Source organism: Pinus tabuliformis, chromosome 8, assembly GCF_031772625.1.
Source record: "Pinus tabuliformis cultivar Carrire ecotype Pingquan chromosome 8, CPIR1, whole genome shotgun sequence".
Taxonomy (NCBI): Eukaryota; Viridiplantae; Streptophyta; class Pinopsida; order Pinales; family Pinaceae; genus Pinus; species Pinus tabuliformis.
Genome location: NC_142294.1, coordinates 291,413,891 through 291,429,497, shown reverse-complemented (window position 1 = coordinate 291,429,497; position 15,607 = coordinate 291,413,891). Strand labels below are relative to the sequence as shown.

The 15,607-nt window shown below is 38.6% G+C and overlaps 1 protein-coding gene across 2 annotated transcripts in view; it reads left to right on the top strand.

The window, feature by feature from the left end:
* The window catches only part of LOC149235269 (uncharacterized), a 302,830-nt gene that overhangs the window by 223,140 nt on the left and 64,083 nt on the right, over positions 1–15,607 (top strand). For both annotated transcript variants that reach the window (XM_089372060.1, XM_089372059.1), the window contains exon 4: positions 3,986–4,379. In XM_089372060.1, coding sequence (XP_089228186.1) covers positions 3,986–4,379 — 394 coding nt within the window. The remainder of the gene's footprint in view (positions 1–3,985; positions 4,380–15,607) is intronic.

The window sequence follows — 15,607 nt, the reverse complement described above, 5'->3', positions numbered from 1 at the left end:
ATATTTGCTTAATTTGATGAGAACATTCACCAATGACAAGGAGTTGGTGCACCCTGCCATTACACAATTTGCCACTAGCTACATATCTCTTCAATCCCTCTTGAATTCTATGTGGGATGTGAAGAGAATGTTTCTTTTAGAGGAGTGGCGTGCTTTACCATATAGCTGCAAACTAGAGGGAGAGGCCATATGTAGGCTAGTTTCATACCAGGAAAGCTTATGGGCGGGAGTGCAGGAGGTGTGTAGCATTACTGAACCTTTGGTAAAGGTTCTTTGATTAGTTAATGGAGACAAGCCTGCAATGGGCTACTTGTATGAGGCCATGGATAGGGCCAAAGAATCCATTCGCAGCTACTATGATGATAAGGGGGATGAGGGGTTTCAAAGACAGCAACTCATATGGGAAGTGATTGATATGCAATGGAATAATACACTCCATCGTCCCATTCATGCTGCAGGGATCTACCTGAACCCCGCATTTTTTTACTCCTGTGGCTTCTTATTTGATTTTGAGGTCATGGATGGTGGTAAAGTACCCAATTTCCAAAGGCTTCCCATTCGAGTGCTCATCCAAACATGTAGTTCCTTTGGATGCGAGTGCAACTGGAATGTATTTGAAAAAATACACACCAGAAAGTGTAATAGGTCAAAAATATTCCAATTAATTTTTTGAATTCATTAAATAATAATTTTTTATAGTTATTAATTTATTATTTATTATTTATTAATTTATGACCCTTGTACAGGTTGGAGTCTCAGCGACTTAATGACATGGTCTACGTCTACGACAATATTCGATTGTTGGTGAGGCAACTTGAGAAGACACCTGATGTGGAGGCCATCTCATTGGATGGGATTGACACTATTGCTACATGGAGGGTTGACGCTGAGAGGCTTGTCATGGAGTCAACCGTTGATTGGTTAGAGGAGGTAGTGGAGGGGGTAGCAGTTGCAGAGGAGGAGGAGGAGGAGGAGGAGGTGACACAACCTACCATGGTCACCAATAGAGGACGTGGTCTACCTCCTATAGCTCCTAATTCTTCAACTTCTAGAGCACAACAGAGTCCACTGCTAGTGCCAACCCTAGTGCCTTCTTCATCTAGAGGGAAAGATGTTACATTTTCTCGCAAGAGGGGCAGTGGAAATCAATAGTATTAGTTATTAGGTTCATTTCATTATATATGGCATTATGACTCATGATATGAGATACATTATTATGTTTTTTGTTGATATTTGAGGTTGAGTCGGGACTCAGGACTTAGTATTCAGGGCATGACTCACTGTGATGTGTGATGTAGCACTAGACATGATATTACACATCTTATATATTAGTTCTCTTTTCATATATATGTGTCAATGTGTTTATTTTATGTTGTGGATGCTTTAGATATTTAAAAAATTGAAAAAATGATTTTTTTTGTATTTGCTGATTTTTTCCCGATTTACACCAATTTTTTTCCCGATTTTCCCGATTTTTTTTCTTTTTTTTGTTAATTAAATTGTTCGGACCCTCACCAATTTAATCCTGATCATGATGTTCACAACATTGCAATAATTGATCATCCATGAAGTGAAGGAGAAGCATCACCAATGTCCTCCAAAGGGCCATGACCTTGTCTAGATCGTCATTAAGTATAAGCTCAAGGAATCAAGTAGGATCAACTAGCATGGGCAGAAGTGTCATTAAAGCACAAAAAGTGAACTATATTCGATATTAAAGCCATATAATTATATCACACAAAGTATCATCTTCAAAGTTCACACTAGCTTATGACCTTATACAAGTTGTCATATTTAGGTTTAGAGGGATCATCAAATGCCCCTATTGGGTGCTCCCAAAGTTGGGGGAGAAACAGTTCCTAGGTGGACCCTTAAATCAATAGGTGCGAGTGATAAGTGATGTGGTTTTGGGTGTACTTCGTGATGGGTGTCATAATCTTATACATGGGTTATGTAAGACCATCACCCATAAACACCTTTGTAGATGGAGTTCTTGCATTACTTGAGTTACCCTTTCCTTGGCATTGCATTTTCAACCCTTTACTTAGCCTTTTTCTTTGCTTTGATTGGCTTGCTTAGCAAGCTTTCATTGGTTTCATTTCAATCCCTGTTTTAGATGGGCAGTTCATTTCTCATAGGGGTTGGGATGTTTTCTTTAAGTCACTTTCCTTATGTAGCTTCATCAACCTATGCGCATTTTCAAGCCCTTTTTCTCATAGGATGAGACAAGCAGGGAACTGGTATTACTGTATTAGTGACCAACAGCAACCAAACAGAAGAAAGAACAATGGATCATGGACAGATGGCAAGTGTTAAACATGGAAGGATATGGACACAGTACCTCTATCAAGGGCACCTATTCGTGCCCCTCCTAGATAGTGAAAAAATAAGTCCTGGGTGCTTGCACTTTACTAGAAGGAAGAGATAACCACCAAGGTGAAATAAGGCAACAAGTATAACATCTAAGCCTCATGATCCATTATCTGATTTCAACCCATGATCCTTAGATGCCTAAAACATTAAATCTAATTGGTTTGTATGAAACGATGGCTAGTGTACCTCATGGTTGCTGACATACCTTCATTGGAAGAGCTTGGTAATCAAGTGGATGAGCTGACCAGTAAGGGGGTGAGAAGCATCTGAGAAGCTGCTATCTGAGGATCATGTGAAGTTGCTGACTGGTCGTCTGTATCTCAGGAGAAATTTTTCTCTTAGTGTTACCCATGTATATGCACAGGTAACACTACTCATGTCAACATGAGGGGTAACACAATGAACAAGCCAAGTTTTATCTCAATGGTGGAAATGTTGACTATTTAGTGAAAATTATCTCTCATCTGGTTGATGAGTCAATGGTTTAAGACAAAAGGATAGTGATGTAAATTACATTTCATCAACACTGCCTGTTAGAATTCACAACCATCTTGTTTATCCAAAGCTTTTGTATTTTTAATTTTGAACAAGCATGTAAAATGACCATTATGGGAGGGTGTTAGAGATAATGGTCATATTTAAAACTTAGATGTATAATAAAGTCTCACTGATGAAGTGATGTAGTAACAAGCCATTTAATACAGTGACTAATGTAGTGGTTATTACTTATGTTTTTGGGAGTTACGTAATGTACTCTTCTTCTCCTACTATGCAATGAGGCATTGTATCATCTAATGACATGAATGAATCCACTCTTTCTTATTTTATTGTGTATTCCTGTTCACACTTGTGTGTGTAAAACCAACATACATTACATTTTATGTTTGTTTCCCCTTTTCTGGAAAAGTTGGTGCCGCTGCTGCACTTTCCAATACGAAGCCAACCTGGATACTGCATATCACATTGCCTGCTGGCTGCTATGCTTTTCTCTTTATGCTGCCTCCTTGAGCAGAATGAACTGGGATGGTTCTTTGGAACTGGGGACACCCCACAACTCTTCTCCCTTTGGGGGGCACACAAACCTTCCTACTGTGAGAAAATTTGGTTATGTCATGCACAGCTACTATTTGAACTGCCAGCTCCATTTTGAAGAGCACTGGGTTTTACATGAACACTATACATAGGTCATTTTATGACTTCTTTTCAAGAACACTTTTTCAGCATTTACAGCTGCATCTCTTTCATAAAATTTTCAGCATGTGGTACATCACAACTACCTTAGCACCAGAATATTTTTGGGCTTGTAATGACCACTTCTTCGCAATTATGATGAGTTTCTATTATAGGCCCCTTAACCTTCAGAACAGAAAAGAGTCTTAGTTGTTTGAATTTTGGCTAACAACATAAAGCATACATTATCAAGGCAGTAGTAAGTGTTTTCCTTTTACCTGAAGGGTTTAAATTACTGTGAAGCATTTAGTTGTATTATGCTGATTGAAAGTCATACAAGCAGAGAAGTGATACTCGTTAATGCCTTCTTTTTTATTGTCGTAAAGTTTTTTCATATTATTTTAATCCTAGCAGGCTTGCTACTCACATTTTTACACTGCAGTTCTAGGCCCCTGAAGTATGATGATCCTTTCAACAATCCATTGGTGAGAGCTGGTAAAAAGAATTCAATTGTAAAAATATGTGGGAAGGTTTTCCGTTTAACACCTGTTACTCTGACTGAAGAAAAGGCATTGAATCATCAAAATAGGCGTGTCCGGGCATACCAATGGAAAAGACCAACCCTGTTTTTGAAGGAAGGGGACCCTATACCACCAGGCATTGATCCAGACACAGTCAGATGGATCCCTGCAAATCATCCATTTGCAACTGCTAACAATGATATTGATGAAGACTTTGCACAGAAAAACATTTACCAGAAGCGTGGTGCACCTTCACGTGTTAGAGAAGAACATGAAGCATTGCATAGGAAGATGATGATGGAAGCCAAACAGAATGTAAGTATGCTAATCTAGTAGCTGGTAAACAAAACAGACCTATTAATGGCTCTTACCAATTTTTCATTCTTCTTCCACAATTGTGATAGTTGTGCTTCAATAGTGAGCTGATTACGATTTAAATGAAATGATAGTTTTTCACGTGTATTGATTCTGGTTTAGAGTCCATGTGGCAATGAGTTTAGGGTCGAGTTATTACAAATGTGTATATTGGGAAAAGTATACATATTTTTGCGAAGTGATTTTTGTCTTCATATGTATTTATGTGCTTTTTGAATTTTCATATTTCTAGTCAATAGAAAACTAGGGGCAATTTCGCAATTGTCTTAGAATTTTGTTTCAATTTGCCCAGTTTCCCACAATATATTGTTGAACAATTTCATTTTAAGTTGCAAATAGTGTATTTACTATTTTGTTGCCTTGCATATGTTGACTTTGTTGATTTTTTAATGCTAATTACACAAGCCCGATTTTCTGCAACTGATAATTACTTTCAATGATATGTGATATTACTTCAGCACACCCCATAACATCATTAAACAATTATGCTCAGAAAATTCAACTGTAAATGCAACGGAAATAGTAAAGATCACAGTAGAATAGCCATGCATAGTAGACACCAGAATTTTGCCTTGGGAAACCCAAACTTGGTCAAACTGCCCAGAAATACTCGGTCAAACAGGCAAACAATGTGGCCCACATGTACGAGGTCAAACTTAGTCAACCACAGCTCAAACAGATGACAGAGAAGCTTGGTCAACGCATGTCAAATAGATCTCAGAAACTTGGTCAACTCTGGTCAGAACAGATCTCAGAAAGTCTCGGTCAACTCTGATAAAATTCTGGTCAAACTTCGGCTGTCTCAGAAATTTGGTTACTTAGAAACTTCAGCCTCTTCCTCAGATTGCTTCCCACGTGTGAGAGAGAGAAATGTGTGAGTGATAAGTGAGTGAAAAAATGAGAAGTTCGAGTGCCTTTTTATAGTGATTTTAGGATGCCCGGGTGGCATGTCTCTTTGCTGGGCCAACTTGTATTTTTGGGGCCTACTTGAGCAAATTAAATTTAAAATTAAATTAAGTTTTTCTTTCTTTTAATTTTCTTTCATGAGCCGACTTGTGTAGCTGGGGAATAACTCCGGCAGCTACCCAACAAAATCAACAGACTTGTTTTCCATTTATGTTCTTTGGCATGTCTTGTAACTTTGATTTCTGCTTGAAATGTGATTTTATTTTTCTGTTATTAGGGGAAATTTGAGGTCTAAAATGGGCTCTCTAAGGAACTCCAAAAAAATAGTTTTTTTTTTTTTTAATATGAGAATTACAAATTTTCTTTGATTTCATAGGCTGCAGAAATTAGATAAAATAAGGGAGGCTTTCCGAAACTTAACCCTTGTGTTTTGGAGGGTGCAAGTTCCCACCTTACCAACCATCAATAATATAGAGAAGTAGAGGTCACATTAATCACTAATACTCATTTTTTCTTGTAACATTACTAACTTAGTTATCATGTAATCATGTTCCTTTATCTATTTCAATATAAGAATATCACATAAGAAGTTAGAAATAACTTTCCCTTAAAACCAATTCCAAAACACATTTCCTCTCAAGTTTAAAAGATGATAGCATGTGCTCTTTTCATACTTATACATGAGCTCTAAGTAAGACTGGAAATAAATTCCACCATAATGCCATGTGTGAACATTAAGCTAGATCAACCTATTTGATTTCCTAGATTATGCTAAATAAGCTTCACTTATTGACTTTTGATATCATAACCACAAAAGTATCATGCTTCTTTCACAAAAATTACATATAAGTGTATGCGTATTAACCTACCTATAGCAAGGTAACTGAGGGAAGAATATGCCTCTCTTCACTAGTAAATCTAATAAATATGATATGTTTATAAAATGAAATCACAAAATCTATTGACCCAAGAACATTTCCAAATTCATCAATTTAAAATTCCCAATCCCAATTATTAGGGCAATGCTTCAATCTTGAGAATTGTATAATGAATGTTGCAGCGAGAGAAACCACTGTTACCAATTCAGAAATTCAGAAGCATATTATTCTTCAAAAAGTGCCAAGTAAAACAATGGACTTGCATAAATTGGGCACAAGTAGTTGTTTTCTACAGTCATTGAAGCACAAGAATGCACCCATGAATACATGTAGCTCAGATAAAACTTATTATGCTCACTTGCACAAAATCCTACAAAATTAGTCCCTGTAAAATTCTTTCCAACAACAACCCCTTTTTTAATGAAATCTTTGATAATAAAAGTAACAACTGTCATATTCTCTATTCACACTTCAACAAATTATTAAATTTATTTTCACATTCATACCAAAAACTTACAGATATAGGAAGCTACATCCATTAAATAGTCCATTCATAAATTTCTAGTACATAAAAACTATTGTAAGTAAGATTAACAATTTATATGCACAAAAGCTACAACGATTTAGGGCTTTTGACAAACACTTTGCAAACATGCAAGCTACAACCATTGAGGCCTTTTGACAAACACTTTGCAAGCATGCAATCAAAAGCCATTGAGGCATTTTGTCAAACATTTGGCAGCAATGAATTTGAGATTCTTCTTCAACCTATTTATCTCATAAAATTCATAAATTGAAACTCCAAATGTTGGCATCTTAAAATAGGGACTAAATAATCTTAGTCTTTCACCAAAAACTCGACAACAGACAAACATAGCTAGCATCAACGATCTGCAAAATTGCCCATACTTATGATTTAGGTTCTGAAACATGTTTTTTTTGGAATCAAATTGAGGGTTACATGTCCATATGGCACAGATACCTCTTGATGTTGTCCTAAATCATTACAAAACCACGCATAGATGCATTTTTTAAAAAACTAGCAAATATGCTGACTCCGAGAATTTCATTTACAAATTTTGTCAAACAGATGACTTGTAAGCTTGAATCTACAACTATGCAAAACAAATAACAACATAGAATTAAATTATAATTACTTATTATTGTCTAAATGCTTTTCGAAATCTTTCCATCCACTGTAAATGAGTTGAAGGGCTTTGAAATTCATCAAGCATTATTTTCATTCAATCATTCCTACAAACACATGGGAAGCATCTTGAACTATTGCAATACACAATGATTCTCTTTGAAACTCTTGGCTGCCATAAGTTTTTTTTGCATTTTTATTTTAAAGATTGATCTAGTGAATCTTCCAAGTATATTTCGGGTATGCATCCATTTCCTACTCTGGTAGGCTGCAAGTTAACACTTATTCATGCATAATGATTAAAAAAATAATAGCATTTCCCATTCAGGGATTTTGTCAAACACTTTGCAAAATATCCTGAAACCATTTCTAAAACATGCCTCTAATTACTTGAAACAAAACCATAACTCATGAAACTCTTACCCAAGTCCTTTGGAATTTCTTTATTGCAATTACCTTCAGCAATATTTGGCTTTCCTTTCTCAAATGCTACAATACCAAGGTTAGTACAATAAATTACACCAATAATAATTCCATAACATCTTGAGATCTAAATATCCATACATATTGACCACTCTTAGTCTTCATTTTCAACTGGCCAATAAGATTCTAGATAACATAAGATTAAACCAAAATAGATGCTTACAAAAATTTAAATTTCTATTTTTTATTTTATGCTAAAGCTATACTAAATTTTAGGACAATGAAAATTATCCTTGAAGAGATATTCAGCTCCAATCGCTGAGAATATGATCCATCTTTGATCCCTTAACCAACTCATTTGAACCATCCAGTTTTGCACCCAACCATATTGAGAGAGAAGTTCTCCCCCTGGAATCCCTAAGCTGTAAGAGCTCACAAGTAGTACTAAAATATAGTAGTAGAGAGATATACAAGGCAAACTGAAGAAAATAAGTTTTAGTTTCTCCCAATACCACTCATGTTCAACTCGATTGAGTAGAGCTACTTAATAATTTAGATTAGAATTTGGCTACTCTCCAAATCTCTCCCTCTCACAATCTTCTTCAAATCTCTCAAACTCTTGGTATCACCATGCACCTTCCTCCAAGTGAGAATACATGAGACACATATATAGGAGGAGCAACAAATTCTTGTCATAAAGGAGGAGTAATATGCATGCCTTGTATTCCATTTAGAGGAGTGTAACTCATGCCATTAAGGAGAGGTATGCATGCCTTACTTAAGGAGAGTGTAACATATGCATTAAAGAGAGCGTAAGAGGAATATTTTATGACATGACTTTAATGAGTGTAAGAGGAATATGTCATTCTTTGATGAATGCATAAAAGAGAGTGTAATATATTTTTAAAAGAGAGAGAGAGTTACATAGAGCCATGAGAGTCATCAAGCAGAGAGGTGTGAAATGATTGAGGAGATGAAGGTGATTTGTAATTTCCTTTTAATAATAATATCATAGTTTCATAAAAAATAATAGTAATATTAATAATATTGAGGATTAATTTGAGATTGAACCATCAGGATTGATTAATGATAAGTTAAGTGATTTTCCTTCAACTATACCAGATTACCCATTGATTGAAGGTGATTTACTCTTTTTGGAAAGTCATACTTGAGATGCTAGACATGACTGTCTATTTTTAGAAATTCACTCCAAAATTGTCAGAAATGAGATTTTATTAAGGAAATTCATCCCTGCGCTGCCCATGAGCAGTATTTTTCTTTTAGAGAATAGGGATTCCACATCCCTATTGCATGCATCTCCGTGCTTTAGTAGATTGAGGACTCCATGTCTTTATCTTTCGTGGATTTAGGACTCCGCACTCTAATTTCCATGGCTTCTCATCTACTCTACTTTGAAACTCCGCGCTTCACCTTAAGGGATTGATTGTGAGCTCGTACCCATCTGATGGTTCATTGGTAAGGTCTTGTTCCACAACCTGCACACATCAAAATCTCATAGATCAAAGGAACCAAATGAATTTCATAATTAACTTATTCACATTTTACCAAGGATTGTGCATGACTTCCACAAACATTTTGGTTTTGGAGAAATGACTTCCGCAGTCATTTATAATTGAGCATCCTTGTGTTGGAAATACTGGGGGGGTGAATTAGTATTTTTTTTCAATTGTTACTTTTACCAGTTAAATCAATTATGTTGGGAACACAAAATGAACAATAGGAATAAATGCTTTTATTAATATAATCTTTATAATAAATCAAGTACAATATATATAGGCTCCAACCCTTGATGAAGACACCGATCTTCAATCTTCCAGGCTCCAACCTGTTGCCAAGCACCAACTTGGTCTTTTGTGAGGCTCCAACCTCTAGGGCACTGACCCTATCTTCTCAAGGCACCAACCTTGTGTTTAGAGGCTCCAACCCCTAGGGCTCCAACCCTTCTCTAGTACAGGCTCCGACCTGGTTTCTTGAGGACACCGATCCTCTAGGGCTCCAACCCTATCCTTCAAGGCACCTACCTTGTTTGTTTGAGGCTCCAACCTTCAGGGCACCAACCCTCTGGGCTCCAACCCACTGCTATATTTTGTCTAGATATGTTTTGATATTCATTCTTTGCTCCCAAAATCTTCTTTGCTGAATTTTGTCAATCTACAGTTTCACTGTAGTCTCCATGCTACATCATCAATGACGACCTATCTTCATATGAAGGAGTCTTCACAATTTTTCATACTGTCTAACAGAGTTTGCAAAGTTTACCTCATGATGATCTCAACAATGCATCATGATCTTCAATAAAGTCTTCAAGATCTGCTAATGTTTTCAATAAGATATCTGCATTAGGTCTTTGCAACAAGTCGTTGTCTGCGCTGTGGCTTCACTTCAGGTCCGATCCTTCCAAGATGAATCAGGTCAAAAAATTGCCTTCTCACTCTGTCTTCAGCTTCCTTCTTCGCTCGGCCTTTGGCTTCTGCTACACCTTCTGCGTCTTCTCGACCTTCAAGTTTCTCTATCTCTTCAAGTTCACTAGTTGTGAACTTTCCTTATGCTCTGTTTTTTTTTATGCTCGAGTTCTATGCTCATAAGTGAAGCATTTTAACTCGTTTTTATACGAGTTTGACCAATAATCAAAAGACATGTTCATTTGGAGGGAGAGGTCGACTTATGGATATTCATCTGATTACTCATACACTTGTTTTATTTATGGAGGATTTCATAGGAGAGACCGTACCCAAGGAGGTCCCGCAATTGCAACTCTTAACATCACTGATATTCACACTGTCAATGAAACGAACGTGATATAATATTAAACCATCGTCAATAGATCCGTTGGGTCCACAGCTAATATCACAATCAGCGGTCGGGTTCACAAGACTTATCGCAATTGGCGGCCTAGTTCACAAGTCTTATTGCAATCGGCGGTCCGAGGGTGACAACCCTAATGATTTGCATAACTTCCCCGATCCCTGGACGCAATATTACATAAAGGTATATTCTATGGAGCTATCGGGTCTGCGTATTATATCGCAATCAGCGTTTTGAAATCCCTTTGAAACTTGCGATTATTGCGGATGCGATATTTCATTAAGTTGAATTGTAATGGTCCCGTAGGGTCGTAATATTATCGCAATCAGATGATTTAAGTGGCATTCCTTTGTCATACATAACTTCCAATGCAGATGCGATATTCCATTAAGGTGTAGTATAATGGTCTAGCGGGTCTGCATATTATATCACAATCGATGGATTTGTATGTGACAAGGTTTTAAGGTTAGCGATATGGCAGATGCGATATTTTTTAGGGCGTGTTGTAATGGGACCTGTTATCACCCCAAGAAACTCTCCTAGGTTGTATATCAAAGATGCTCGGGAACATTACAAACTCAACAAAAATGTTGGAAAATGGTGGATGAATGGAGGGAATGATGCATATTCAAGCCAGATAACCACTTCTACTATGCTTAACCCCAGACATGGGTGAACAGCCCCAGACTACAAGGCTTTAGACCACCAATCACTCACGGTTTAAGGAATAGGTGAAGATGGAGAATACTGACCACACCAGCAGATGCACAAGACCCTGTGATGGCCGGATGCAACCAGTTAAAAGGTTTGTAATTCTATTTCCCAATGCACAGACAGGATGACAGCTCTTTGGCATCAAAATAACAGAAACATGCGTACACATTCAATGATACATACTAGATTCTAACACAGAGGTGGGATGACAGCCCCTCTAATGCTAAACATCAAGAGCACATGAAAAATGCATAACAGGCACAGCCTGGAATAAAGAAGAAGTGGTAAGTAAGCAATTAACAGCAAAAGAAGCTTGTATTAGCTAAAAATGAAGACCAAATGCTGCAGGTATCACAGTAGTTACAGTGTCTAGAAGTTGAACCTTATATCAAAATAATATCCATCAACCCTCATTACATCTTGTTTCTGGGTATATATAGAGTTTGTTTACAAAAATATCCTGTTGTTCTATGCGTGGAGGGGTCATCATGGACCACCAACCACCTTAACTATCTAATATGGGTCTCTGCTGCAAACTGTGTGCTTTAATGAACAAATTGACCTTTTCTGGTACTCTGTTGTACTCCTTGAGCAGGTGAAGTGTTGACTGAAAGGAGCTCCATAACTGATTAACGCTTTGATCTGCTCGAGGCCGTCCTTTTTCTTCTCGGCCATCCTCTCTTGTTAAATGCAGTTGTTGAGGATTTATTGCAGAGAGGGCTGAAAAACTGGCCACCTTCCTCCCTCGGGTACATTGGATAGGCTATGGACACAGGTAGCATGGCGGAAGGCAAATACCAGCCGTTGGATCGCGCGGATGAACGATTGAGATCGATTTACAGGGGGTATCGGGAGAAAACACGAATGGAGAAACGTGGGCTATCGGATCGCGGTCGGGTAGGTCCGACGGCTATCGGGCGGTAGAGATGCAAGAATGTTAATGAGTGGGGGACGTACAAGTAGGCGGTTAGTGGTTTCCCTACACCGCTTATGGGAGATAGTGGTATTCGTACAGAGGGGTCGCGATACCACTCAGGCGTTGACGCGTGGCGGATGTGACTCGCGGGAAACCGCTTTCCCCGTTTACTAACATTCGTGCAGGTTACGGGAGCGGGAGCTGCGGATGCCGTCCGATCGCGGTAGGGGTTGATCAGATGGTGGGGAGATGAACATGGTTTAGCAGGATTGATGTGACAGGGACAGCCGCGGGTGGCGCTTTTTGCGAAGGCGCAGTCATATGGGTTTAATGCCATTAGCGCTTGGGGGCCTGGGAAAATGGGTTTATAGAGGGTTTTGGGAGGAAAAACAGGGATAACGGGGTTATGGGAACGTAGAAAAATGAAGGAGGAGGAGGAAACGGAGGTAGCGAGAGTTATAAAGAAAATGAAGGAGGGAAGGAAAACCAACTGCTACGACCCCTGTTTTGATCATCAACAACCCAATCAAGCCTGCATTTGTCCTTAAAATGTTGAAAGTAATAGCAGAGCTAACACTGGCTCCTTCTGGGGATGAGATCCTCCCTGTGAGGTCTCAAGAACCTGCAGATCAATGCCTTCCTGATGAAAACAAATTAGCAAAATTCCTATTGTTCCATTGGGCATGGAGTCTACTTTGCTTACAATAAACTGATAAAATAAAATATTTACAATTTTAAGGCCAAAAGACCTTAAAACACATAAATTTTCAGAAAACGCCCATTAACTGGGCCATCAAAAACTGCTTCTCCTCCCATACTTTTCAGTATGAAGGTATTGTTCCCTTGAATCTGTGAAATAATAAAAGGGCCTATCCAGAAAGCATCAAATTTCCCATGGTTGCCTTTCTTTTCTTTCAATACATCCCATTTCAGAACCAAGTCTCCAACCTGAAAATTATCTGATTTTGTCCCTTTGTCAAAAGCCTGCTTGATCTTCTTCTGATGTGCTGCAGCCCTTTCAACCAGCTGTTCTCTGATCTGATGTACCTCTGCCAAATCAGTGATCCTTTTTGCCATGTCTTCTTCCTCGTTCTGCTCTTCTTGAAGGAATTTTGCCACAGGGAGAGTTAACTGAATTGGGAATACAACTTTAGTGCCATATACCAGCTTGAAAGGAGAATTTCCTGTGGATTTTTTAATAGTCACCCTGTCAGCCCACAATGCATACTTGAGCTTAGAATCTCAATTCTTCTGGTTGTCATCTAACAACTTCTTAATTATCCTTATCAGGCTTTTATTAGAGGATTCTGCCAGACTGCAAGAATTTACAGGGTAAGTTCCTCAGACAGAACACCAAAGGACACCGCTCACAACCAGATCGCAGATCAATACACCAGTATTTTTGACGTGGTTAAAACCCTCAAAGAGGGAAACAGTCCACGGCCTGAGCCAACGCGGCCACTTCAGGCAATTTATTAATAAAAGAATGAAAATTTACATATGTTTCTCTCATGCACGGATTACCCTACAAATGATCCTCCATGCGCTTTAAATAGAAATCATGGACCAATCGGGTGTCAAGCCACGGATCAAGTGTTGGTAATACCGAGGAGAGAATGAACCGTCGGATCACTACATATCGTGACCGTCGGATTGTAAGTTACAAAATGTACAACGGTAAAGAAACACACTTTACCTAAGTCTATACCTAACTCTATACTAGACCAAGTTGTACTTAACTATTTCCTATGTGTTGGAATATCCTAACATCCCCCCTTAAGAACAACTTGGGATAGGATTGAAGGATTTACAAATATGACACAATAGGAGAAGGAAGGAGGCATTAGAGCCTATCCCCCCTTAGTGACAACTTCCTGAATTCCAACCATAAATCGAAGTTTAGTGAACTTCGCCTCTGTGAGAGCCTTTGTGAAGATGTCTGCAACTTGATCATCTGTTGAACAATATTGCACTTCAAGAACATGGTCGTGAATGAGCTTTTTGATGAAGTGCATGTGCAGTTCAATGTGTTTTCTGCGCTGATGTTGGACTGGATCTTTTCATAGCTGAATGGCACTTTGATTATCACACCAAAGTGTAGTCGGATGCCGCTGCTCAAAGCCAAACTCTGACAGGATCTGACGAAGCCACAAGGCTTCCTTACTAGCTTCTACGGCACCACGATACTTTGCTTCTGCTGATGAAAGAGAAATGGCACCTTGTTTCTTGCAAGCCCATGTACCGGCAGTAGACTTCCGATCATCAAGGTCACCAACCCAATCGGAATCAGTGAAACCAACCAATAGAGGAGATGCTTCGGCACTGTAATGAATCCCAAACTGAACTGTACCTCGAACATAACGAAGTATTCTTTTAGCTGCTTTCCAATGACTTTCACGGGGGTTTTGCATGAACCGAGCAACAAGGCCAACAACAAAGGAAAGGTCAGGACGAGTATGGGTTAGATACAAAAGTTTTCCTACAAGTTGACGGTATAAGGTAGCATCAACTTCAGGAGAAGTACAAGTGACTGAAAGTTTGACTCCAGACTGAAAGGGAGAAGCGGCTGGTTTACAGTCTTCCATGTGAAAGTGGCGTAGAATATCACAGGCATACTTGGACTGAGAAAGGGAAATACCTTCCTTGGATTGCAAGACTTGAAGACCGAGAAAATAATGTAAGTGTCCTAAGTTTGTCATTTCAAACTTCCTTTTAAGGCTAGACTTCACATGGTTTATAAGGTTGGGATCACTACCGGTAAGGATAAGATCATCAACATAAAGAACAAGAATGATAAGAGACTTGCCCACTTTCTTGGTGTAGACAGTATTGTTAGAATGACACCTAGAAAAGCCAGATTCTAAAAGAAAGCTGTCCATTTTGGCATACCAAGCTCGAGGAGCTTGCTTGAGACCATAAAGGGATTTCTTAAGCCGACATACAAGGCTGGAGTTTGTTTTTATGAAGCCAATGGGTTGTTCCATGTAGATTTCTTCATGCAAGTCCCCATGCAAGAAGGCAGATTTAACATCCATCTGATGGACTTCCCATTTGAACGAGGCAGCAAGGGAAAGAACAAGGCGGATAGAGTTCATTTTGGCAACAGGGGAGAAGGTTTCAGTGTAGTCAATGCCTTCAACCTGTGAAAAACCTTTAGCAACAAGACGAGCTTTATGTTTATCAACTTTCCCATCTGGTCCATACTTGGTTCTGTAAACCCATTTGCATCTGACAAGTTTTCGTCCCTTTGGTAGAGGAACAAGATCCCATGTATCATTTGCCAATAATGAATGATATTCTTCATTCATAGCTGCTTCCCACTCTGGATGGCCTGAAGCTTCTGCAAAGGTGTCAGGAT